Source organism: Herpailurus yagouaroundi, unplaced genomic scaffold (genome assembly GCF_014898765.1).
Source record: "Herpailurus yagouaroundi ecotype Mexico unplaced genomic scaffold, PumYag 29, whole genome shotgun sequence".
In the NCBI taxonomy this organism is placed as follows: Eukaryota; Metazoa; Chordata; class Mammalia; order Carnivora; family Felidae; genus Herpailurus; species Herpailurus yagouaroundi.
In genome coordinates, this window is record NW_024412377.1 from 48,828,071 (window position 1) to 48,853,142 (window position 25,072).

The 25,072-nt window shown below is 47.6% G+C and overlaps 1 protein-coding gene and 1 non-coding gene across 7 annotated transcripts in view; both read left to right on the top strand.

Moving 5' to 3' along the window:
- Positions 1–25,072, top strand: part of CYFIP2 (cytoplasmic FMR1 interacting protein 2) — a 129,119-nt gene that overhangs the window by 27,150 nt on the left and 76,897 nt on the right. For all 6 annotated transcript variants that reach the window (XM_040443222.1, XM_040443238.1, XM_040443231.1 and 3 more), the window contains 12 exons: positions 983–1,060; positions 2,763–2,864; positions 6,243–6,424; positions 8,228–8,324; positions 9,639–9,767; positions 12,191–12,295; positions 14,664–14,755; positions 16,578–16,695; positions 18,996–19,115; positions 19,658–19,783; positions 23,464–23,630; positions 24,303–24,450. In XM_040443222.1, coding sequence (XP_040299156.1) covers positions 983–1,060; positions 2,763–2,864; positions 6,243–6,424; positions 8,228–8,324; positions 9,639–9,767; positions 12,191–12,295; positions 14,664–14,755; positions 16,578–16,695; positions 18,996–19,115; positions 19,658–19,783; positions 23,464–23,630; positions 24,303–24,450 — 1,464 coding nt within the window. The remainder of the gene's footprint in view (positions 1–982; positions 1,061–2,762; positions 2,865–6,242; positions 6,425–8,227; positions 8,325–9,638; positions 9,768–12,190; positions 12,296–14,663; positions 14,756–16,577; positions 16,696–18,995; positions 19,116–19,657; positions 19,784–23,463; positions 23,631–24,302; positions 24,451–25,072) is intronic.
- On the top strand, positions 20,781–20,882 carry LOC121016960 (U6 spliceosomal RNA). The gene has a single exon (XR_005784552.1). It is a non-coding gene; the product is annotated as a U6 spliceosomal RNA (small nuclear RNA).

The window sequence follows — 25,072 nt, forward strand, 5'->3', positions numbered from 1 at the left end:
AATACTCTCACCTCCCTTTACAGATCACCTAGAGAGAGAGAGAGAGAGAGAGAGAGAGAGAGAGAGAGTTCCACTGAATTCTCATAAAATTCTCAGAGGTCATTTTTGTCATTGTCATTAAACAGATACTAAATGGAGAATTTTAGGTTAAGTGATTTCTTGAAGATCAAAGGGAAGGGCTAACAAGTGAGGAAGCTGAGATTTGAGCCCAGATATTTGGACCCTGAGTTTAAGACTCTTAGCACTTGCTAGGTGAGGTGAGTCATCGCTGTATTTTTCAGATTCGTTTTCCATGCTGTTATTGGTTTTGCCATCTGCCGTACATTATTTTTAAAAGTTTATCTTACTCATTTTCTTGCTTCTGAAATAGTAGCAAGCGTTCTTATAAAAGGGCAAAGAGTACTCTATAATACGAAAAGTGAAAGCCCCCGTTGATCCAGCCCCACAGACAGCTTGCTATTCCCAGCTTGGGGCGTATTGCACCCAAATATTTGTCAGTACACAACAACATACTTTCATAATTATTGCTCTTTGTTTGGTTTTTGAACCTATCTGCCGTCCACACTGTTTTGCTACTTGCTTTTTTCTGGCTAACAGTATGCCTGATACAACTTTTGCTTTTGGCACAAACAGACCTGCCTTCTTCTTTCTCATGTGGCCATCCGTCTTGGAAAGATGTGGCCTGCTGCTAGAGCCCTTGGATGTCTGAGGAGGATAATTTAGGCCAGGGCTTCTCAAGCTCAGTTGAGCACCTTGGGAGTAGGAGTCACCTGGGAGTTTGGTTGAAATGCAGATTCGGATTCCATAGGCCCAGCCGGGGACCCAAGACTCTCTGCATTTCTACTAAGCTTCCCAGGTCGTGCTGTGTGGATGCTGCTGGTCCCCAGACCACTGTGAGTCGTGAGGATCTGGGGCGCCGTGAAGGAGCCTGCTGGCTCCAGTGCGTGTGGTTTCTCCCTGCCGAGTGTGTTTTGCTTTTCAGAATGAAATGCTGGAGGAAGGACATGAGTATGCAGTCATGCTGTATACCTGGCGCAGCTGTTCCCGGGCCATCCCCCAGGTGAGACCGTCCTCGCCGGGTGCCCTCCGGCCCTCCACCTCACCCCCTCCCAGACAGCTGAGCCTCTCCAGATGGCAGGGAAGGAAGCAGGGCCTCTTACCCAAGGGTGCTTGCTCACGACATCTGGAGCGCTTCCCATGAGACTGAAGACAACTTAAAAAATATCAGTTCAGGGCACCTGGGTGGCTCAGTCGGTTAAGCGTCCGACTTTGGCCCAGGTCATGACCTCGCGCTCACAGGATGGAGCCCCACGCCAGGCTCCGTGCTGACAGCGTAGCACGGGATTCTCTCTCTCCCTCTTTCTCTGCCTCTCCTCTTCTCATTCTGTCTCTCTCAAAATAAATAAATAAACCTAAAAAATTGTCCATTACTTCAAAAGCAGTATGTGCTACCTGTATGACACCCAGACCATTGCAGAAAGAGATAAAGTAAAAAGCAAGATGTCCCCACCTCCTGACCCCCACTACCTGGACCCACCTCCCACCAAAGCATAGTCACCATGCATACCTTGCTGCGTGGATCTTTTCCCTCGAATATCATAAATGTCCCTATGAATATTATTTTGGAAATTATCATTTATAAAAGTGTGTTTTGTATTTGTATTGTCCTGCCACTTGCTTTTTCCACCTAATTCTTTATCACTTTTTCATGTTGACTCATACAGATATTACATTTACTATAATTACCATCATCCTATAATTCATGGGCCCCATTATTATAACAAGGTTAACAAACCACAGGTGTGTAAAGTAAACAGAAACTATTCCTCTCTCTTCCCCTTAATCGTAGCCCCCAGAGTTAACTGCTTATTAACAGTTTGCTTTGAACTCTTAGATTCCCTATGCCTGTATTATATATGGACACACAAACACACACACAGTTTTGTTCTGTGTTTTGTTTGACAAAAAATGGGATTGAATTACACTTCGTGTCCTGCAAGTTTTTCACCCGTCAGTTTATGGTAGTAATCTTTCCATGTCAGTTCCCATAGATCTATCTCATTCCTTCTAGCAGCGTTATAATGATACTGTATGAATGCATCGTACTGTATCCATTTAATCATTGACTGGTAGATATTTAACTTATTGCTACCATTTTAAGAATTTCTAAGCAACAATGTGAAGAATGTCCTTGCGCTTATCTTTTGCTCACTCTTGTTTCAGTTGACCAGTTAGCAGTCTCGGGTGTGCATGCTGTGAAAACATCTGCCATGTGATACTGATGTGTTGAACACCACTGGGCAAAGAAAAGGGGTTTCTTGATGGAGCCAAGTTTGGCCAGGGGGCCTCACCCCGGGTGCATCTGGAACAGTGGCTGGAACATTTTTCTCTGCTTAGAACCTGGTGGGGCTCCACTGGGGTAGGAGTGGGGAAAGACTGAAGGAAGGAGACCGTGCAGATCGATGTAGGCGTGTGTACAGCTCGAGGCCAGGGCACTGAACAGATTGAAGGGAAGGAGGGTTCCGTTCTCAGGACCAGCTGGTTTCTTGCCTGCAGCCAGTGTCTGGCAGGCAGTTCTGTTCCTCCAAGCCATACCCGACAGTCAGGGCTACCCCGGCCTCTGCTCACTAGGGTGACCACCGCATTTATCATCCTAAACGAGATGCCTATGAGAGTGCAGACGGGCCCTGATAATAAGACAACAGACGTGAACCAGAGCTGCCTTGGCAAGGCAGGATGTGTGAGCTCCTCTCTCCCCACAGGTGAAATGCAATGAGCAGCCCAACCGGGTTGAGATCTATGAGAAGACAGTAGAGGTGCTGGAGCCAGAGGTCACCAAGCTCATGAAGTTCATGTACTTTCAGGTGAGGGGTAAGGGTGGGTCTGAATCAGGGGACCTGAGAGGGCCTCACTCTGCCAGATGCTGGGGTCTGGATTTTTGAGCCATGGTATTCGTTCCTTGAGCAAATACTTCTGGAGCACCCCTGACGTGCCCCTTGGTGAGCAAGGCAAACAAGCCTCCCTCTCTCCCTGTGATTTACATCCTAGTGAGCACATGAGTGTGTTTCAGGTAGAAGGAGAGACTGACAGTAAACAATATTCAGTCCTTTTCAGGGTGTAGTAAGTGCTGTGAGTAAATAAAACTGAAACATAATAACTCTGGGGTGCAGGGTATCTGTGACATAGTGCAGCTTTAGGGATGGGCTGTCAGGAGTGGCATTTGAACGCGTGTATCGTGAGAAAGAAGCTGGCGGGTGATGATTGGAGGGAGAGGGTTTCACGTGGAAGGAACAACAAAGGTAAAGGTCCTGGGGCCTGTAGGAGCACAGCATGTTTAACAAATAGAATGAAACCAGGGAAACTGCAGATTGAGAAGGGACGGGTGACAAAGGTGATGGGGGGAGGTAGACAGGCCCTTACAGGGCACTGTGGACCAGGAAGTAGGACATAAAAAGAATATGTGGATTTTACTCGAGCACCATGGAAGCCACTGGGGGTGTCTTGTGACATGTTCTGATTTGAGGTTTTAGAGCAGCATTCTGGCTGCTGTGTGGAAAATGGATGGGAGGTGGGTGGGGGTGGAGGGGAGAGAAGAGTGACAGCAGGGAGACCAGCTGGGAAGCCAGGAAGAACTATCATTTAAGGAAGAAAAGAGAAAAGAGAGCTAAGGGCCTCCACGAATGGAAGGTAAGAGGGCAAGCTGCTTAAACAGAAGTGGCAAAGGGAAAATCCTGCAGGCAGGTTGATTGTCATGGTTGTGTCAGGAATGCAGGATGAACGCTTCAAGACCAGTCTGTACCCTGGGGCGGGAGTCCCGCCACACACTCCATGCATACACATGCTCTGCTGTCGAGCTGAGCTTCGCAAATAGACTTGCAAGCACTGGCCGCATGTCTGCCCTGCGCCCAGCTCTGCCCAGGCCAGAATGGGAGATGGGAATGTCTGGGGGAGGTGCAGGTGCATGCCATCCAGGCCAGGAGGGCCGGCTTCCCAGGCAGAGAAACCCAAGGTTCTACTGTCCTGTCCTTATGTGCCTGTGAGTTATTTAACATCTGGCACCTTCAGTTCTCTCGCCTTGGAAATCATGCCGAATCTCAGGTTTGCGGTGAGGATAAATGAGGTCTGTTTGTAAAGAGCCAAGTAGATCTCTGGTTACAGAGCCAGTTTATCAAATGGCAGCTGCTGTTACTGGCACCCTGGACCTGCCCCTAGGAGCCTAATCTCTTTGGGAAGGCAGGTCCAAGAGAGAAAAAAACTGATTAAGTGCTTAACTAAGGGTTAAGGGTCTTAACTAAGGGTCTTCTGATGAGATATTTAGAAGGGAGGATCTGCAGTAATTTAGAACTATGCTGTTCAACACAGGAGCCATTAGCCATTTGGACTCTCTACATTAAAACTAAATAAAATTTAAAATTCCATTCCCCCATTGCACCAGCCATTCCATGCTCAGTAGCGTGTGAGTGACTCCTGTGTTGGACAGTGCAGATATGGAACATTCCCATCATGACAAAAAGTATTATTGGACCTAGACCCTGGAAAGAGCAAGTGTGGCTTGGTCTGCACTTTGGAGGAAAGGAATGATTGGCGGGTAGCGTGTACCAAATCTGTGGAGTGAAGCTCATAGGAATTTCCCCCCTTCCCTCTCCTCCCCCTCCTCTCCTTCCTCCACCTCCTCCTCTCTCTGTCTCTCTCTGAATTGCTGCGTTAGCCGTTTTTTGTTATTGATCAGCTGCCTTTTTTGGTAACAGATTTTTTTAGGTACAATTTACCTACCATACAATTTATCCACTTAAATTGGACAATTCAACAACTTTTATTAGTATATTCACAGAGTTGTGTATCCACCACCACAATCAACTTGAGAACATTCTCACTTCAAAAAGAAATCCCATAACCCTTTTGCCACCACCCATTACACCCTCCGTGTGCCCCCCACCTCCAGCTCTAGGTAACCACTAATCTATCTTGTGTCCCTATGGATTTGCCTGTTCTGGACATCGCATATAAATGGAATCATACGATATGTGACCTTTTGTGACAGACTTCTTTCACTTTGCACGCTGTTTTCAAGATCCATCCATCTTGTAGCACATACCAAAATGTGTGATCAAACACTGTTCTGTATGGATCTACCACATTTTATTTATGTATTTATTAGTTATAGACATTTAGGTTATATCCACTTTGGGGCTGTTACAAACAATGCTGCTGTAAATATCCATGCATACATTTTTGAGAGGACATATTTTCATTTCTCTGTTTCTCTATAACGATTCTCCCTGCTTCTACCTTTGCCCCCTACAGTGTATTCGCACTGCAACAGCTACCGTTTTAAAATACAATTCATACCATGTTATCCTGTTTCAGAACCCTCCCACTTCTCCTTGACTCCTTCAATGTGGAAATCCTACCCCTCACAAAGGCCTGCAAGAGCCAGTGGCCCTGGTCCCTCTCCATCTCCAGTTTCTTCCTTCTGCTCACTCCACTTCAACCACTGGCTTTCTCATCCTTCAAACATGCCAGGCACACGCCTGCCTCAGGGCCTTTGCACTGGCCGTCCAGAATGCACTTCTGTCAGTTATCCCTGTCCTTCTCCTTTTCTTCTTTCAAATTTTTTTCTAAAAGTCACATCTTGGTTATTTCTTCTCTGATCTTTCCTACTAAAGTGTACAGCTCTCTCTGCCCTCCCTTTTCCCCTTTATTTTTCTCCATAATGTGTATCACATTGTAATATAGAGTATTTGTTTTGTCCTCTGCCTTCCCTAGCATATATGCCCCTTAGGGTAGAAAGTTGTTTTTTTTTTTCTGTTTTGTTTCCTACTTTACTCCAGCACCCAGAATGGTTCCTGGCACATAGTAGATGTTCATTTGGATGCCTTAGCATCTCTCTCTGAATGTCTGTCTCACTCTTGGTCCCTAACCTTCTACCATCTGGTGCCGGACACTGTCCTAGGTGCTAGATACAAAACTGAGTAAGACATCATGCTTCTCAGAGAGGGCATGGTGAATGAATTCATTGGTTTGACTCACTTGGCCGCAGGTTCCAGGCTGCTCTCTAGAAACGAGCTCTGGATATAGGGACTCCCCTGAGAAAGACCTCCCAGCAGATATGACTCCCTCTACATGTCCAGGCACTGACTAGAGCCCCCGGGGAACAAGCCTTGGTCCTGCTCCGCACAGAGAGCACAGTGAGCCAACCCCCCTGGGCTGCCCGTCCTCACCTGCTGCCCCTCTGCCTGCAGCGTAAGGCCATCGAGCGGTTCTGCAGTGAGGTGAAGCGCCTTTGCCATGCCGAGAGGAGGAAGGACTTTGTCTCCGAGGCCTACCTCCTGACCCTGGGCAAATTCATCAACATGTTTGCCGTCTTGGATGAGCTGAAGAATATGAAGTGCAGCGTCAAGAACGACCACTCTGCCTACAAGAGGTCAGGGCACCCTCCCCCCCTCCCCTCTGCCTGGGTAGCCAGCTTAGGGGAGGCAGAGGATAGAGCCCTTCTGCTAGGCTCCTTCTCCAGAACCAAACTGGCCATTCTCCAACACGGCAGGGTTGGGCCTCTATCGGTTTTTGCAGTTTGGGGACCAGGATACAGAGCTGAGTCCTTGGAGAACTGGCTCTTTGTCAGCGTTCTGTCTCAAGATGGCATCAAATCCTCATTATCCCCTACCTGTGGAGCAGTAGCAGTTTCTGTGGTCCCGTGCAGTGTGGGACCAGGAAAATAATCAGAAAATAGTCACATGAGTCGTTTCCTGCAAGATTCAGACAGCCAGTTCAAACTGCTTGTGTAAAAGAAGGAACTGGATTGGCTCCCAGAACTGAAAAGTTTCACTGGATCTGGATCTGGATACTCAGATGATGTTGGTCTGATGCCCTCTACCTATCTCTTGGGCTCGACTTTCCTTGGTAGCAGCTTCTTGCTCAGGCAGGCCTGTGCCCGGTGGTGGCCAGCAGCAGCTGTAAGCTTCCCTCTGACCAGCGTAGCTGCCCCAGTTTCAAAGGAAAGAAGGGGAGCCTCTTTCATATATGTTTGCCAAAGTCCCATGGAGGATGGTCATTGCCCCAGTTTGGATAGTGCGTGCACCCCTCCATCAGTTACTGGTGGGAGTGGGGGCTGCAGCTCAGGGGCTTGTCCTCAGAGTCAGTCGGGGGCCAGTGTCAGCCTGCAAGAAAGAAGGACAGGGTGGGTGAGAGGTTGTCACTCTCCAGAAATTAGGATCCAGCCGCCCCGAAGCAACAGGTATCTTTCCTGTATGTTGTGGAGGTTCACATGAGCCCTGCAGTGTCTGGACACTGCTTGGGAAGGATTTTCTGTGTCACTGATGAAGAGAGTCCCTCCTCCTTGAGTCACCTCCTCCCAGGGCCCCGGAGCAACTGGAGAATGCAGACAACAGACCTGCTTCTCGTGATTTTATCCTCCTGAGCAAAGTACGAAACCTAGGGATGCTCGCAGGCAGAGCCCCATCTCCAGCCTGGCTCAGAAATGGCAGCTTTCACAAAGATTCGTAGACAATTCATAGTATAATGTCTCCCACACCCCCACCCCCGTTCTCCCCAGTTTTGGTCACAAGTGACATGCTCTGTAGAGCAGCTAGGGTCGTGAGCAAGGCAGGTGTCCTGTCCGTGCCCTCCCAGGCTGCCATAACACAGGCCACACTGACACCAGGTCAGGCTGGAAAAGTCCAGGGTGCCATGGTGTTCCCCCTTCGAGTCCTGTGTATATTCCCCGTACCCATCATCCCTTCCCCTGTAATCCTGTTAGGTGAAACAGACTTCTGTGTTCCATGCAGTGCTTTGCTTTAGAAACTTGGAGGTTTTCTATAAATAACATAATCCACTCAAAACCACTCAGTGCACCCTGCCTGGGGTTCTTCTCCATGACCGCTGTGCAGCTTCACAGCAGGTCACGGCACAGCGCGAGGATGCTCGTTTCACCCTGCCTTGCCACCTGGGGCTGGTTGATAGGATGCCAGTTGCCCTTAAACTTGCTGACTTTGACATGCAGTGTAATCTTACCTCTTAATTTGAGGTACCTTTATCACAAGGGTGTACATGGCCCCAGACGAAATGACCCCAGAACACACTCTCCTTTGATGTTCGAATCCCCTGTGATATTCAGAGGTCCTTCACCTCAGGGGGCAGTGAAATTCTGGGTTAGGTAGGAGCAAGAGCCCGTGAGGCCCGGCTTCAGCTGGTTACACTTGAGCATCTTTCTCTGCAACACCGTGTACAGGGCGGCACAGTTCCTGAGGAAGATGGCAGACCCCCAGTCCATCCAGGAGTCGCAGAACCTTTCCATGTTCCTGGCCAACCACAACAGGATCACCCAGGTGGTAGCAAATTCCTTGTTCATCTTGGCCTGGTGTCCCAGGACACAGGCAGGGGCCTGAAGTGTGGGTGGACCATGATCTAGTCCAGATCTAACAGCTCCACTTGCTGTTCATGAATTAGCAGACTGAAGTCTCGTCTCCCAGCCACAGATGACCCTTTTACCCTCTGCACATTTTGTTCTCTGAAAGCCTTCTCACCTGTGTTCTGCCCCCACGTGAGTGAGGATTGAGAGCATGGGTTCTAGAGCTTGATGGCCTTGTTTTCTAGTCCCGGACCCTCCACCGACCCATTGTGAGACCTTGAGAAAGGTCTAAGCTTCAGTTTCCTCATCTGTAAGATGGGGCCGTTCTTTGAGAATATGAGACTCCATCTCCCAGGACTGTTGTGAGCCATAAATGAGACCCCGTATTAAACGCCCTTAGTAGACAGAGTGTGACAAATGGTAAGAGCGTGAGCTGCTGCAGCTCTCCTTACTGCCACCACTTTGCCAGGCACTCCCCTCGGCTGCGACTCTCGAGCTCTGCCCGACTTAATGTAACCCGTCTTGCTCACCGGTCAGGTCAGCCTAAACGGGCACCAGCAAGAGTGTGAGCAGGACCCTGGCTGAGAGGGGCCGTCCATCTTGGAAGCGTTTTCAGGCTCACATCTGTCTCAGGGATGCTACTGGCTTCACTGGGCCCTTCCTGCTCCCGGTTGACTGCAGAAGGCTGTCAGGGTTGAGGCTCCATGTTTCTTTCCCAAGACTCAGCCCCACGTCTCAGCCCCAGGTTGTCTGGGAGGGGCACCAGCAGTGCTGTCCACGGCATCCCCACGGGGGGGGGGGGCAGGTTGCGTCTTTGGAGAGAAAGAGCCTGAGACAAAGACCTCAGACTCTTCTCTTGTGGGAAATGCTTCTGTACTGCTGTGTCCTGCCGGGAGGGGCACACCTGCTGGTCCCCCTCTCCTCCCCTGGGCTGGGTCTTTCTGTCATCGTCTGAGATGTCGTGACTAAGTCCACACCCTCAAAACTAAGCCTGGATCACCGCAGGCCTGTTGCTGGAAAGCTGAACTGCTTTTCAGCTCAGCTCAAGAAAGTACTTTCTAACTGTCACAACTGCCAGGAAATACAATGGAGGACCCAGGGCAGGGGCAAGTTTTTTGCCGTGGGAGATTCACATGGGAGCTCTGACCTGTCACAGGCGGGGCACATGATGGGGCGCATAAGAGGGGATTTGCAGAAGATGCAGGCTCCCTCCACCTGGGATGGTCAGGGGGGCGGTGTGGGTGGGAGGAAGCAGGAGAGGGACTAACCAGAGGGGGGCGCTGCTGTTCAGTGTCTCCATCAGCAACTGGAAGTGATCCCAGGCTACGAGGAGCTGCTGGCAGACATTGTCAACATCTGCGTGGATTACTACGAGAACAAGATGTATCTGACCCCCAGTGAGAAGCACATGCTCCTCAAGGTACAGCTGCGGTCACCCCACCCCCACCCCCAGGGCCGGGGCTTGCCCCTTCACTTCCTTCTTACTTAAAATCATTTTTTAAAAAACATCTACTCTTTTTTCTTAATTAAATGCTGATACAGATCTTACTGCACATAATTTTTCGTAACCTGCCTTATTTCCTTTAATATGTCACATACATCTTTCCAGATGTGGTTATGGATATTTCTGCAGTGTAACTTTTAATGGCTGTTGCGTGTCCCATGGTAGGTGGACATTGTTATTAAACAAATCCCCTGTCGTTAGATATTTGTTTGCTAAACGGCACGGAACACTTACAGCACAGCTTTTGTGTACGTACTCTTGCCAAGTCAGACGTCCTGGAGGAGAAATTGCCTACTCAAAAGAAAAGCAAAATCTTCAAGCTTTTGCTGTATTTCGCCAAAATGATCACATTTGTTCCGTCAGTTTGCAAGTTTCGTTTTTAATTTATCAAGTACTATCTATTGTAGAAAATCTGGAATGTATAGAAAAGCACAAAAAATGTTAATCTCTCACAGTCTTTTCATCCAGAGGTACTACTTTCAGCGTTTTGATGTATTTCCTTCTAATTTTTTCTATGCTCGACATGTTTTCAACATCTGCAATATGCATAAGTTATGTGCGCGTATAATTTGCGTCCCATTTCATTAAATGTATCTGGAATATTGCGCAGCCGCTAAATAATGTGCTCTGGATGTGCTTGCATTTCTTTAGCCATCAGTCCACCTCTGGCTGCTTGGGTTGTTCCTGATCTCTCTCGGCAGAGATAGCACTGAGATGAGCCACCTTCCCCATGTTCTTATACACGCTGCACGGTCCTTTTGATTCTGTCTTCCCCAGAGTCTCCCCTTCATTGTTCTCCTGCTGGCTTTATTTTTCCTCCTCTCCTCCAGGCCACCCTCGCTATTCTAATGCCAGCCCTATGGGGGTTCCCTTCTCTCCATCCCCACAGCACCTCAATGAGGTTTGCAGGACAGTATGGCTCAGTGACTTGTTCGCTCCGGCTTCCTCTGCATAATCAGAGGTCCAGCAATTCACCCAGAACCTAGTGGCCTCTCACCCTCATAGCTCTTCCCCAAATAGCTGCTGCCACACCCTGGGGCACTAAATCCCAGTCTCCCCCCTCCCCCGAAAAGCCCTCCTAGATGCTTCCATCAGATTCTCAAGCCCTTGTTTTCTCTCGTTGGCTTTTTTTTTTCAATGTTTATTTTATTTATTTATTTTGGGGGAGAGAGAGGGAGAGAGAATCCCAAGCAGGCTCCATGCTGTCAGCACAGAGCCCGATGAGGGGCTCGAACTCATAGATCGTGAGACCCTGACCCGAGCTGAAATAAAGAGCCACTTAACCAACTGAGCCACCCAGACACCCCCATCACTGACTGACTTTTAATCACTTTTAGTTCCTCCACACCTCTGTTTCCCAGCCTTCTTGCCCTCAGCTCTCTGCCTTTTTCCCAGCTCTGCAGTTTGTGGTAGTGAACTCAGATGCCACCAGGGGTGCCACTCCCCTGACAGGGAAAAGTCTGGCGCACACCCTGCAGAGCATGGGGACAGCATAGGACTAAGGGGGATGTGACCTTAATGGTCCTCCAGTCCAGTCCCTTACGTGTCAGATGTGACTTCCCCACGGAAGCTGCTTTCAGCCTCTTCGTTCAGGCCCCCTTCAGCCTCGCTGTGCATTTGACAAAAGGAGCAGAACATGTCAGCGTTTGAGAGCTATTAGATGGACAGGCATATCCAGAGTCAACCTGCCAACCTGCTCATAGAGCACTGTCAGGCAGGGAAGTCGCCAGTGGCTCCCTGGCAATCTGTCCGTTGTTTTAGCTTCTTTGAGGAGAGAAGTGAATAGCTGAATGTTCATTCAACACTGAGGAGGTATTCACAAGTACCTGTGATGTGCCAGACCCCAGGGATGCAGGAACAGACTGGCTCAGCTCTTCCTTCAGGAAGGATCTGAATGTGTAAATGTTGTCAGATCTGGGTTCAGACCCTGTCTCTGCGACTTGTTAGCTATGTGACCTCAGCAAGCTGGCTAACCTCTCTGTGTCTCCAACGCCTCATCTGTAGAATAAGGTTGTTGTGTAAACTTGATTCATGATTGTTGTCAGAATTAAGGAGAATACCTGGTGAAGCCCTATGCACAGACTCTGGCCCACGGTAAGGACTCAACAAGTGGCCACCGTAATGAGATACTAAAGGGCAGTCTGAATTTCTTCGTAGAAATAAAATCTGGGGTTGAAATTAGATTTATGTCTCCTTTCTTTATGTGAAGACACGTGGGTTTTGAGATAGAACGTGTCACTACATAATGTACATATGTGCACGCCTTTTTTTTTTTTTTTTTTTTTTAACTTTTCCAATGGTTGTGATGGGCTTCTGTGCTCTGCCCCTTCTCACTCTAGGTAATGGGTTTTGGTCTCTACCTGATGGATGGAAATGTCAGTAACATTTACAAACTGGATGCCAAGAAGAGAATCAACCTCAGCAAAATTGATAAGTTCTTTAAGGTCAGAACCTAAGGCTGGGGCTGGACGGAAGGGTGGTCTTTCTGGGGAAAAGAGTGAAATCGGCCAGCAAGCAGTGGGGCTTGTTGATTGAGACACAAGCTCTACAGACTCCAAGAGGAGGAGGAGGATAGAGTGATCAGGCCTCCAGCTGCCCCGCAGAAGGCACTCACTATGGAAGCCTGGCCGGTTAAAGTCAGACATGCGTCCAGTCTCAGGATTTGGCTGGGGTTCGCCTGGGGGGCCTTATGGTTCTTTCTGCATGTGGCTTTTTCTCTTTCCTGAAATCCCTTGCTATCTCAACAAAGAGGTGTATCCCAGAAGACAGTGCCTGCTTTCATTTTCTGTATATATTAGAGCTCACAGAGGCAGGAGGATTAAAGACTGGATTTTAAATTGATCCACATTTGCAAAATCACAGCCTCTTCTGGCCCCGGGGGGCTCCCTCAGCTTGCCCCTGCCTCTGGGCATAGTGCCTCATCATCGGCCATTATACACTCAGACCTTTGCAATGCCTCCAGGGTCTGATCTTCTGGCCCCAATTTTTTTTTTAAATAAAACCTTGGGGTTAAATTAAGCCTTTGGGGTTTTCATGAAGGGATTTCCTGCTTTGGGATTGAATTCCACAGTGTTGGTTCATTCTAGCATTGGGCACTTCAGGCATGCAGTGGAGTCTCAGGGGTCAGATATGGAAAATCCTGGTTTACATTAAAAGCAGAACCCCTCAAAAGTGTGGCATGGGAGACACTAGCCTGGATCCCACTGACTCTTCTTTTTAAAATTTTTTTTTTCAACGTTTATTTATTTTTGGGACAGAGAGAGACAGAGCATGAACGGGGGAGGGGCAGAGAGAGAGGGAGACACAGAATCGGAAACAGGCTCCAGGCTCTGAGCCATCAGCCCAGAGCCCGACGCGGAGCTCGAACTCACGGACCGCGAGATCGTGACCTAGCTGAAGTCGGACGCTTAACCGACTGCGCCACCCAGGCGCCCCCCACTGACTCTTCTAAGTTAAGGGGGAAGTAAACCACCAATAGGCATCCTGTGGCTTTGCTTCTTTTCAAGGCTGGAACTTTCACTTTGCTCTGGAGCTGCACCAAATGAAGACAGGGCTCATCACGGAGACCATGCAGAACCCACCTCTGCCCTGAGTCAGCGTGAATGAGATAGGGGTGGGGTTGAGGCATACAGCTTTGCCATAGTCAGGCCTGGGTTTTAGTCTGGCCCTGCCACCTGATAGCTAGATGCTTCTGAGAAAGTCACTAAGCCTTTCTGAAATGGAGTTCATCAGCCTGAAAAATATGAATGCCAAGGGTATCTACTTTCTAGGGTTCCCCTTGGGATTTGGTGGGAATTACATAGGTGAGTCACAGCCCTGGATTACAGTCTTGGCTCCTTGACTTCAAGTTGGTTTGACTTTTTGTGAAAATCACTTCAGCTGTCTAAACCTCAGTTTCGTTGTCTGTGACATGGGAATGATAATAGTACCGACCTCACACAGTATTTGTGTGGATTGAGATACTGTTTTTTGTTGTTGTTTTGTTTAATTGACTAGGTTTTAGAGCAATTTGGGCTCACAGCAAGATTGAGCAGAAAGTGCAGAGTTTTCCTCTTTACCCCCCGACCCCCGCCATGTACAGCCTCCCCCAGTATCACAATCCCCACCAAAGATACATACTTTTACAGTCAGTGAACGTACCCTGACACATCATTATCACCAAAGTCCTTAGTTTACATTAGGAATCACTCATGGGGTTGTACATTTTGTGTGTTTTGACAAATGCAGCATGACACGTATCTACCACTGTCCTAAAGATCTTCTGGTCTTGAAGTGCTTGACTGCATAGAAGCTAACAGTAAATACCAGCCTCCTCTCCATTTGTCTTGGTCTTCAGTTAGGACTTGTCTGCCCTTTAGTGTTCGGTGTTATGGCTTCAGTTGCTTCACATTGTAGAGTTTCTCAGGAAGGCCACACCTAGCCAGCGGCATCCGGGTATCCACTCCTGGCCCAGAGTTTACAGCAGCAAGAATCCACTAACCACTAGCCCAGAGAAATTAGAGCAGAACGAACCCTGCCCTGGGAGGCAGGCCTTCTGGTCCTCATCCTTCGTCCATTCTTCTTGCTGTGTGACCTTGGACAAATCACTTTGCCTGTCTGGGCACACTTGCTGGAACACAGGTTGGTTGGAGGCAGGGGAGGACTTGAACGCTGTCTGGGACTCTTTCTGGTTCTGAGGTTACACAGTAGCATTATCAGAAGCAGAAACTAGGGGTCAGCCCAGAGGTGCACGGAAGCCTGCTTTCCCCTGTGGAGGGCGGCCGCCCGGCTCTGCCCTCAGCATCTCACGCCTTGTGTTTGCTTCCTTTGCAGCAGCTGCAGGTGGTGCCCCTTTTCGGCGACATGCAGATAGAGCTGGCCAGATACATTAAGACCAGTGCTCACTATGAAGAGAACAAGTCCAAGTGAGTGCCTGCCATAATGTCTCTTGGCTCCCGCGAGGGCGCCCAGCCCGGGCAGGGGGCCGAGGGGCCACTTCAGCCCCTCCCCCCTCCCCAGAGCCCTGGGCAGGTGGATTCCATTGGAACACTGGCACCCGGCCGGCCGGAAGGGAACAGCGGAGGGTGCTCTGAGCCCTTTTGTATCTGACCTTTGCTGCCAGGGTTCAAAAGTGCTCAGAGCACAGCCACGCCCCTTCTCTGTCCCAGCCGTGACCCATGCCTCTCAGAGTGGGAAAGCAGGAGCCTTCCTTCCCTTGAGAAGGGGGTACTGGCTGGCCCTCAGTGGTCGGGTGGAGCAGGATGGTGGTCTTTTTCATCACCTTGGTTCTCTCCTCAGATTTGAGTCCATGCAGTAAGTATGTCATTGAGTATATGGTTTGCATAGTTCCCCCTACGAAATGGGTTGACAGCCTCACCTTAGATTGTTTTATAAACCACCATTCTAGGTGACCTGTGCTGGGATCTGGGGTGTCAATGACTCCTGGAAGGTGGGGGACATCCAGCTACAGCCTTGGCCACTCTGGGGCTGTTAGGAAGGTTTCTTCTGTCTGCATCTTTGCCAAAGCTGAATGAATATGACCATTCATACAGAGAGGAGCTGACTGTCCTTTAGTCAAAAGTGAGGGCTTGTGTCTGAAAAATATATAAATGGAGTATCCCTGAACCCCACCAGCCTTGAGCCACTGTGAAGGAGTCTCATCAAGGAAGCCGGTTAGTCTCTTTATAACCTGCTGGCTGCTAGTATGTGAGGAGGTTTTCTAGGAAAATCATGGAATTGAGAAGGCCGCACTCATTTCCTCATGTTTCCTACATGGATTCTCAACCACCTGAAGTTGGCTGGGAGTGGTGACGTGGCCACAGTGGGGTGTCGGAGGTTTGAGAGGTCGTGTCCCCATCCCTGTACAAATAACCCAAAATATGAGTCATGTCGAAGTGTAAATGTGGGGAAATCTGTCACCAGTCCAAGCATTCTTATCAGGGCCACTTCAGAGATCCTTTTGAGACATTACATTTTCCCCAAAATGTTTATCTGCCTCGTTTGGTGCCTGTGCTTAGTCTGCGTCCCGGGTCACCCAGCACCAGATGACAGAACAGGGTGGAGGGGGCTGTCTTTTTTCTCTTGGAGAAGGAGAGTAAAGACTTCCATTCATTGGTTTCCTCTCCATTTTAGGATGGTTTTCCCAATGGTATCTTTCCAAAGAGTTGAGGAGAAAGAAGAGAGGCAAGGAGAACAAGAAGCGGCGGGGCGCCCCCCCCCCCCCCCGCGGGGGCGGGGCAGAGCATGCCAGCAATACCCCTCTCAGAGTGATCATGTTGTCCCTTTCGTGGAGTCCTTCCGTGTTGCCAGGTCACTGCTGAAAAAGAAGGCAGTCCCTTTAGGTTTCCCCAGGCCCACCCCCAGTGGCCCTTCCACACAGCTTCAACCCCAAGATGTCAGTGCTGACAGTCAGTAGGCAGGTTTGGGGACACCCCCCACCTTGCCTTTTCTTTGCTCGGTTTCCAGTTCTATGTAACCCCAGAGAGGCTCCTCACTCATATAACTGGTAAGTACCGTGGACACCAGGTATCTGGAAAAGCCTGTGATTGGGTCTTAGAGGAGGAAGAAGACTATTCCACTCAGCCTGTGGCAGGCTCTCTTACTGGTGGCTGGGAGGCCTCTTGGGTCCACCCAGGGAGGCCAGACACATTTGGCTGAACACCAGGTGTAACCAGTCAGTGGAAGGAGCCTGTCCCACTGAGGCACCTAAGGCCAGAACCTGCTCCAACCCTGTGATTTTCTGCCCAGGTGGACATGTACCCAGAGCAGCATCAGCCCCCAGTACAACATCTGCGAGCAGATGGTTCAGATCCGGGATGACCACATCCGCTTCATCTCCGAACTCGCTCGCTACAGCAACAGTGAGGTGAGCTCACTCTGGCTGCTGGGATGGAGGCCTGTGGGGGCTCAGGGTGTGAAGGAGTAAGAACCAGCCAGGAAGGGAGTGATCACAGGGATGATGGAGAGCAGGGGTGAGGGGATACATTTCGGAGGCAGAGGGGCACAGTGGCCAAGAACATGGAGTTGAGAGCCAGGTAGAGCTGGACTTGATTCTGGTTCTGCTACTGACCTTAGCAAGTTATGCACAATCTCTATGCCTCAGTTTCCTCATCTGTAAAATGGGGGTTGTAGTATCTGGGAAGGTTCGTTGAGAGGATTAAACAGTATATTGCATGGAAAACACATCATGCCCAGCAGATAACAGTGGCCCAGTAATGGTTCATCTGCACATGATCCAAACCATCTCCCCCCTGGATGGCAAGAGAACACTCATGCTCAAAGCTCTATCTAAATATTTTTAAGCTACACAATAATAAATTATCATTGTAACACCAGAAAATGCAATTAAGGACAGAAGAAGAGTATAAAAATCTCTTATAATCCCACCAATTACATGTTCACCGGTGTTAAATTTTCTTTTCTTTTTTTTTAAATATGGAAATACAGTCAATGCACATACCTCAGAAAAAATGCAGATATGCAAAAGAGGAAAAATCCATCACGTAAAATTCTACCAACCATAACCAAGTTTATATATTCTCCTGGACTCTTCCTATATATACCCTTATAATAGATTTATATGTTGGTTTGAGAAACACAGGTCTTCTGATTTGAACCTGGATGACTCTGCACTATCCCACATTTGCTCACTGGTTCCATCATGTGGTTGGCGGCCAAAGTGCACATGCTTTCCAAACCCAAACCCTGAAAATGTCTTTGATCAGAGGACAACATATTTGAAATGAGGGCAGCCAGACAAGTGCACACAATGTGATCATTAGACAGCTGGCCCATATTCTTCTGAGGGCTCCGGGAAGACATGGACCAAGGTCAAGCCCAAATCTTTGGCTTTCTTAACCATATGTGCCAATCATCTGAACTTAAGCTCTGGGAATAATTTCAGTCCTGGGGCCTCCTTCATCCTTGTCAGGTTTTGGTGTGATCTAAGAGTGAATCTGGCTTCAAGTTATTTTTTAAGCTATGTTTTATACATGTGTATATACCGACAATTGTCGTCATTCACAGTAGTTATATTCTGTAAAGTGGGCACAAACACTGGATCAGCAAAATACTGAATGAAGCATTGCTCCTAGACAAAATACAGAGTTAAGTTCCTGTGAAACTCTGGTCACCTCATTTTCATAGACTGATCAACGTGTATAACCTTGTTTTCGATATGTGTCTATTTAAAGACACCTTATGTAATTAATATATATTGTTGATTCATTAACAGTAACTCATATCCAACAGCACTATAACTCATGTCCCAACAAAACTTATCTAAAACATGAGTTTTTTCCATAAAGCACATCATAGCCTTCTTACAGTTAGAATCACTAGGCAGAACATTAGCATTAAATTTGGAGGCATTTTTAATAGTGAAATCATCAGCAGAAATGCAAAAATGTGGAAAACATGGCATTAAATAAACCATGAGAAGGACACTTGTATATGGTATGATTACTGAAATAAGAAGGCAGAGAGTGGCCATTTTTGACCTCAGCTGGGAACATTACTTTCTGATTTTTCACCACTGGGCACATATCTGCAAATGACTGTTAAAGGTACTGCAAGTATTATTGACTTGGAGATTACAAATAAATTTTAGTGAGTAGGCAAACACAAATACAGAATCCACAAATAATGAGGACTGACTATGTATATATGTATATGAACATAGATACCTGTATCCACGTATATCTATGCATATACATGGGCATACATCCATGTGTCATTATGGAATATGTCACACTCAAATAGATGTTTGTCTTCAGTGCTTTTCAATTGGCAAGTCATGTCTAATGAGTTGTGAAATTAATTTAGTGGTTTATGATTAGCATTTTTGTGTGAAATAGGATAGAAAGAGAAATTCTCATGTGTTCAGGGTAAAGTTGCTTCATGCAAAGTTGTTGCTTCATATATATGGTTAAGATCTCCTTGCAGGTACGTGTCCCCGAGTTGCTATGTGGTGACTCTGGCATCACACAACCTGAGGTTAAAGCCTCAACCATTTACAAGCCACATGGCCTTCAACAAAGAACTTGTCTGAAAATGGAGGGGGTATAATAATAGCACCTCCCTTGTGTTATTCTTGGGGGAATCAGTGAAATCATGTATAAAAGTGCCAGCACATACATGGTGAGGGTGACGGCCCGTGTTCCCCAGGTGGTGACAGGCTCCGGGCTGGACAGCCAGAAGTCAGACGAGGAATACCGTGAGCTCTTCGACCTGGCCTTGCGGGGCCTGCAGCTTTTATCTAAGTGGAGCGCCCATGTCATGGAGGTGGTAGGTGTCCCTGAGGGCAGACGGCTTGCCCTCCCCTGTCCCCTGCAGACTGACCTCTGTTCACATGGACTCCGGCTGCCTCTGCCTCTCCCTGAGCACTCTTTTTTTTTAACAGCCTTACTGAAATGGAATTTGCATACAATACAGTTCACTCATTTAAAATGTAAAATTCATTGGTTTTTAGTATATTCACAGAACTGTGCAGCCACAGTCATTTTCAGAACATTTTTATCAGTTCCAAAAGAAACCCTGTGCAATCCCCTCCCCCATTCCTTATCCACACAGCCCCAAGCAATCTGTCTTCTGTCTCTGTAGATTTCGCTATTCTGGATGTTTCCCATAAGTAGAATCATATACTCTGTGGTTATTTGTGTCTGGCTTCTCTTACTTCACATCTTCAAGAACCACGACCCATGTTATAGCATGAGTCAGAACTTCATTCCTCTTATGACTGAATTACATTCCCCTCTGCATGCTCACACCATGTCTGACTTTTCCATTCACCTGCTGATGGATGTTTGGGTTTTTCCTCTCCCCACCAGTACTCTTGGAAGCTGGTTCACCCCACAGACAAGTTCTGCAACAAGGACTGCCCAGGCACAGCGGAGGAGTACGAGAGAGCCACGCGCTACAACTACACCAGCGAGGAGAAGTTTGCCTTTGTCGAGGTGGGTGCTGACTCCGCACGCATCCCGCCCTCGGCCCCCCTCCCGCCCGGCCGCCCACCCCCGCAAGGCTGCTGCTTGGTGTCGACCCTGGTAGCCATGGCAGCCTCCTTGTGTGCATTTGCTTCCCTGACCCCCTCCTCCTGCCCGAATCCGTCTCTGGCATAAGCTACCATTCAAAAATGATTAGAAACTCATTCTCTGGGAACTTGGGTGGCTCAGTCAGTTGAGCATTTGACTCTTGATTTTGGCTCAGGTCATGATCTCAGGGTCATAAGATTGAGCCCCGCGTCAAGCTCTATGCTGAGACTGGAGCCTACTTGAGAGATTCTCTCTCTGTCTCTCCCTTTGCCCCTTTCCCCTGCTCATGCTCTCTCTCTCTCTCTCTCTCTCTCTCTCTCTCTCTCTCTCTCTCTCAAATAAAAAATAAAATAAAATAAAATAAATGAAAAAAGAAGGAACTTTTTCTGTTCCTAACGATCCAAAGGAAGGCATTCACTCCACTAGAAAAATGGGCTAAAGGAAGCCAACAGAAGAGACAGGGACAAGTGGCCAAAAGAGATAAGAAAAATGCCCAGACTGATGAGTGATCAAAGAACTATAGGTAGAAACTGAGATACGATGAAATGGCAGATGTTGGACCCCCAGGATTTAGTGTCTGATTTTATCTTTTCTTTCTTACTGTATATCATCTATTTTTGTTCTGCTTTGTGGGCTTTCCTTAAGATCAGCTTTGTCCTGTGTATTTTTTATCATGCCTGTTACATTTTTAATGTCCGAAAGCTCCATCTTGTTCTCTGAATGTTCCTTTTATAAACGTCCCTGTTCTTGTGTCAGAGTATACAGTACCTTCATGAGGACAGTATAGCTCTTTTTATCATCTTTATTGAGGCATAATTTATATGCAGTAAACTGGATCTATTTAAAGTATATAACTCAAAGACTTTTGACAGTTGTATACACACCTCTGAACCGCAAAGGTAAGATACAGAACATTTCTGTCCTGGCTTCGACAGCACCCGTACTAGAATTGGAACAGTACAGAGAAAGTTAGCATGGCCCCTGCACAAGCACAACACACAAATTCTCCCCTTAAAGACTTGGTGCCATTTGCAGTCTATCCTCCCGCCATCCTTGTGCCCAGTCACTTTTTTTTTTTGTCACCACAGAGTTGTATTTTCTATCATTTTTCATAGTTTGTAATTTTTTGTGTTTGGGTCTGTTACTCACCATCATAATTTTGAGTTCTATCCACATCGTGTTGTGTATCAGTAGTAGTTCCTTTTTATTGTTGAGTGTTATTCCATTGTGTGGATATACTATGATTTGTTTGCCCGTTCAACTGTTGATAAACGTTGAGCCATTTCCAGCCTTTTGGCCAATATGAAAAAAGTTGCTTTAAAGATTTGAATATAGGGGCACCTGGGTAACTCAGTCGGTTGAGCGTCCGACTTCAACTCAGGTCATGATCTCGCGGTCTGTGAGTTCGAGCCCCGCGTCGGGCTCTGTGCTGACAGCTCAGAGCCTGGAGCCTGCTTCAGATTCCGTGTCTCCCTCTCCCTCTCTGCCCCTCCCCTGCTCATGCTCTGTCTCTCTCTCTCTCTCAAAAATGAATAAACTTAAAAAAAAATGATTTGAGTATAAGGTGTGTAGATATAGGTTTTTATTTCTCTTGGAATGGCCGTATTATAGGTTTATGCTTAACGTTTTAAGGAATCGCCACACGGTTTTCCAAAGTGGAAGTGCCATTCCATATCACCACCAACAGTACGTGAGAGTTCTGTTACTCCACACCCTCACAGTCCTTGATGTTGTCAATTTGATTTATTTTAGTCATTCTAATGGCTGGTTAGTGAAATCTCATTGAGGTTTTAGTTTGTATTTCCCTGAAGACTGATGATAACGAGCATCTTTTCACGTGTTTATTGGCCATTCTTATATCCTCCTTTGTGAAATGTTGTCTTCTGAAATTTTTTGCCCATTTTTTAAACTGGCTTCTGTCTTCTTCTTGAATTGTGGGAATTCTTTATATGTTTGGGACTACAAGTCCCTAGTCTTATATATGTTGTAAATATTTTTTCTCATCGGGGACTTTGCCTTTTCACTGTTTTAGGGATACCTTTTGAAGAGCACCTCTTTTGACATTTTGATAAAGTGTAACTTATCAATTATGTTATGGTTTGTGATTTTTGTGTTCTAGCTAAGAAATCTCTGCCTAGCCCGAAGTTGCAAATATTTTCTCTTAAGTCTGAAAGATCTGCACACTCATCTGTGTTTGGAATTATTCTGAAATATCTTCACTCTCTATCCCTTCTTTTGCCTCACTATTTTAATCCTAATTACATCTCTAGCCGAGAGCCCAGATTTTTTTATGGCATCATGTTCCTTTAAGGCTTCGGTCCCATTGTTTCTCTACACCAAAGCTTCTTTCCAGCAAAACCATCATACGTATTGATTCTAATTAAAGTCCTCACCTCCTAAACTTTGTTCTCACCATTTCCCCTAACCTCAGATGTTCTATTTATTCCTTTGAGGTTTAGAGGAAGGAAAAAGATCTTAGCTTCTTAGCTCATTCATTACTTTATTCACTCCTTTTCAACAAAACTTTTCTGGCAGCCCACCTCAGGCCCAGGCAGTGGGCACAGCGTGTGGACAGCACTGCTGGGCCCTGTTCCTGCAGCACTTACAGCCTGGTGCAGAGGGAGGAGGTCTAACACATCATGAGTGTTAGACTCATCACGGGTGTGATAAGTGCAGTGGTTGGTAAGAGGCTGATTTGGCATGTGCTATCCTCTCCCCTCCCCTCAATCTAGGTATTAGCGCTTGTGGCTGATAGGGGCCAAAAGATCAGGTTTGTTGCTGGGGAAGCTGGACTAGGGATGTGTCTTCCAACCAATGCCACCCGAGACTTCTTGTTCCTCCTCCGTGCCATTTAACTTACCCACTGGGAAACAGACAGAGCAACTGTAGAAATACATGCGTCTCTTCCTCAGGATGGGGAGGGAATGGTTATTGCCAGGAGAAGACAGGAACCCGGGCAGACAGATCTCAGAAGAGATCTCCAAGGCAGGCCAGCATACACTCATCGCAAAACCCGCCCCCACCCCTGCAGATAGATAAGTGAGTTAAAGGTCTAGGGAGGAGGTAAATAGAAGGGCAGAGGCTTTCCCTCACCTGAGACTTCTACAGAGATATTGTGTCCTGGAGGAAGTCCTATGGACTCCACAGCAACCGGCCAAGTTCTTTCGAAAGCAAAGATTGTAAAAATTCTGTAGAACATTTTATGGTCAGAAGAGTTCTACTTGATACAGTCTGTGGGTGCATGGTATGTAGAGGGGCCTCTAGAAGTCAGAGTGGTCCACAAAATGTGGTCTGTGAATAAGCTGCCATTTGTCACCAGTCAGCAGGAAGATAAGGACCTGGTGCCAGAATGAAAATCAGCTACATTGTGAAGCACACCGTTCCATTTAGCTGACATCTTTGCTGTGTAGCAGGACTTTGTTGATGAAGAAAGCAGAGCACTAATTTCCCATGCAGCACACATTTCTGACCTAGTTGTGAACGGGCACTTTGAGTAGCACTAGCCCCTTGCTTCCGGACCCTCCCTGCAACGTGGTGAAGGGTGCTGGACAGATAAGTGAGCTGAAGCACAGTGAGCCTGATCTTGATCTGTGCCTGGCCAGGTGATTGCCATGATCAAAGGCCTGCAGGTACTCATGGGCAGGATGGAGAGCGTCTTCAACCAGGCCATCAGGAACACCATCTACGCGGCCCTGCAAGACTTTGCCCAGGTGACACTGCGTGAGCCCCTGAGGCAGGCGGTGCGGAAGAAGAAGAATGTCCTTATCAGGTGGGTCTTCAGATGGCCCTTTTCAAGAGCACATCTAAAATCAGGGGGTGCTAGGTGTAGACGACAGAGCATGTTCCTGTCTCAGTCAGCTTCCAGAGCAGCCTCTGAACACACACAGAGCTTACTACCAAGTTCCAGCAAATTCTAGGAGGCCTTCTTAGGAGTTGGACATTTGAAATGAAGCCTCAGTCTCTGGGTTTGTAACCCATATCCACCATTAGCTGTGTGCACTCAGTCCAATAACCTACTTTCTCTGAACCTCAATTTTCCTCGTTTGTAAAATGTGGATGATAACTTACTTCATTGGCTGTTGATAGAGTGAAATAATCAGTGTGTAGACCTAAGCACACAGCAGCATGGAGTAAGTATGCAACAAATATAAGCTATCATTAAACTTTTGAACATGCAGAGATGTAACTGGACTAGTGAAACGCCCCTGTAATGAGAAAAAAAAAAATTAGGCAGTGGCCCTCAGAGTCACCTGGGCGCTTGTTAAAGTGCAGACTTCTGGACTGTAGCTCAAGCCTGAGAAACCAGCCCTTCACCCTGGGGTGGTTAGACACAGGAATTCTAAGACAAGTGCTCCTGGGCCGTCTCAGACTCTAGAAACAGGCTTGCAGGGCTTCCTCCCACCAGTAAAACCTACTCTGAATATTGGTTCTTCCTTCCCAGTGTCCTCCAGGCAATTCGAAAAACCATCTGTGACTGGGAAGGGGGCCGAGAGCCGCCTAATGACCCGTGCTTGAGAGGGGAGAAGGACCCCAAAGGTGGATTTGACATCAAGGTGCCCCGGCGTGCTGTGGGGCCCTCCAGCACACAGGTAAGTGGCTCTGGGCACAGGCCAGCTCTGTTGACTCAGAGGCCAGCCAGGTCATGGTAGGTCATCCTGGCTGGACTGTGGGGTGGTGGGACTGGGTGGTCCTCAGGCAGGAGGGGCAGGGTCCAGCAGCTGTTCTAGTCTTATTCTGCCATCTTGTTTTAATATAGGAGGGAGGACTACCAGCTTAAGATTCAGGAGACCTGGATTCTAGTCCCAGATACCTGTGTGACCTCGGGCATGTTACACAGTCTCCTTGTGCCTCAGTTGTCTAATCTGGCAAATGGAGGTAATACCAGGACTGGCTGTCTCCTAGCCCTGTGAAGTTTAGGTTCCAAAGTGTAGGAGGAATTTAAAGTAGAATCTATATGCATCTATCCTGTCCCTCTGTAGTGAACCCTGGCCCCTTCCCCTGAAGTGACATCCTAGCTTGGGAATTTATAAGTTCTGCCTCCGACTTGCTGTGTGATCTTAGGCAAGCACCTTGACCTGCCTGTACTCTAATTATCTTCTCTATTAAATGAAAATTTTGAATGAGATCATGTTACTGACAAGTATTATCCCCTCAAATGCACTAGTATCAAAAGCCCTTGACCCCTTAGAGAGAGTCTAGTAATCAGAGATA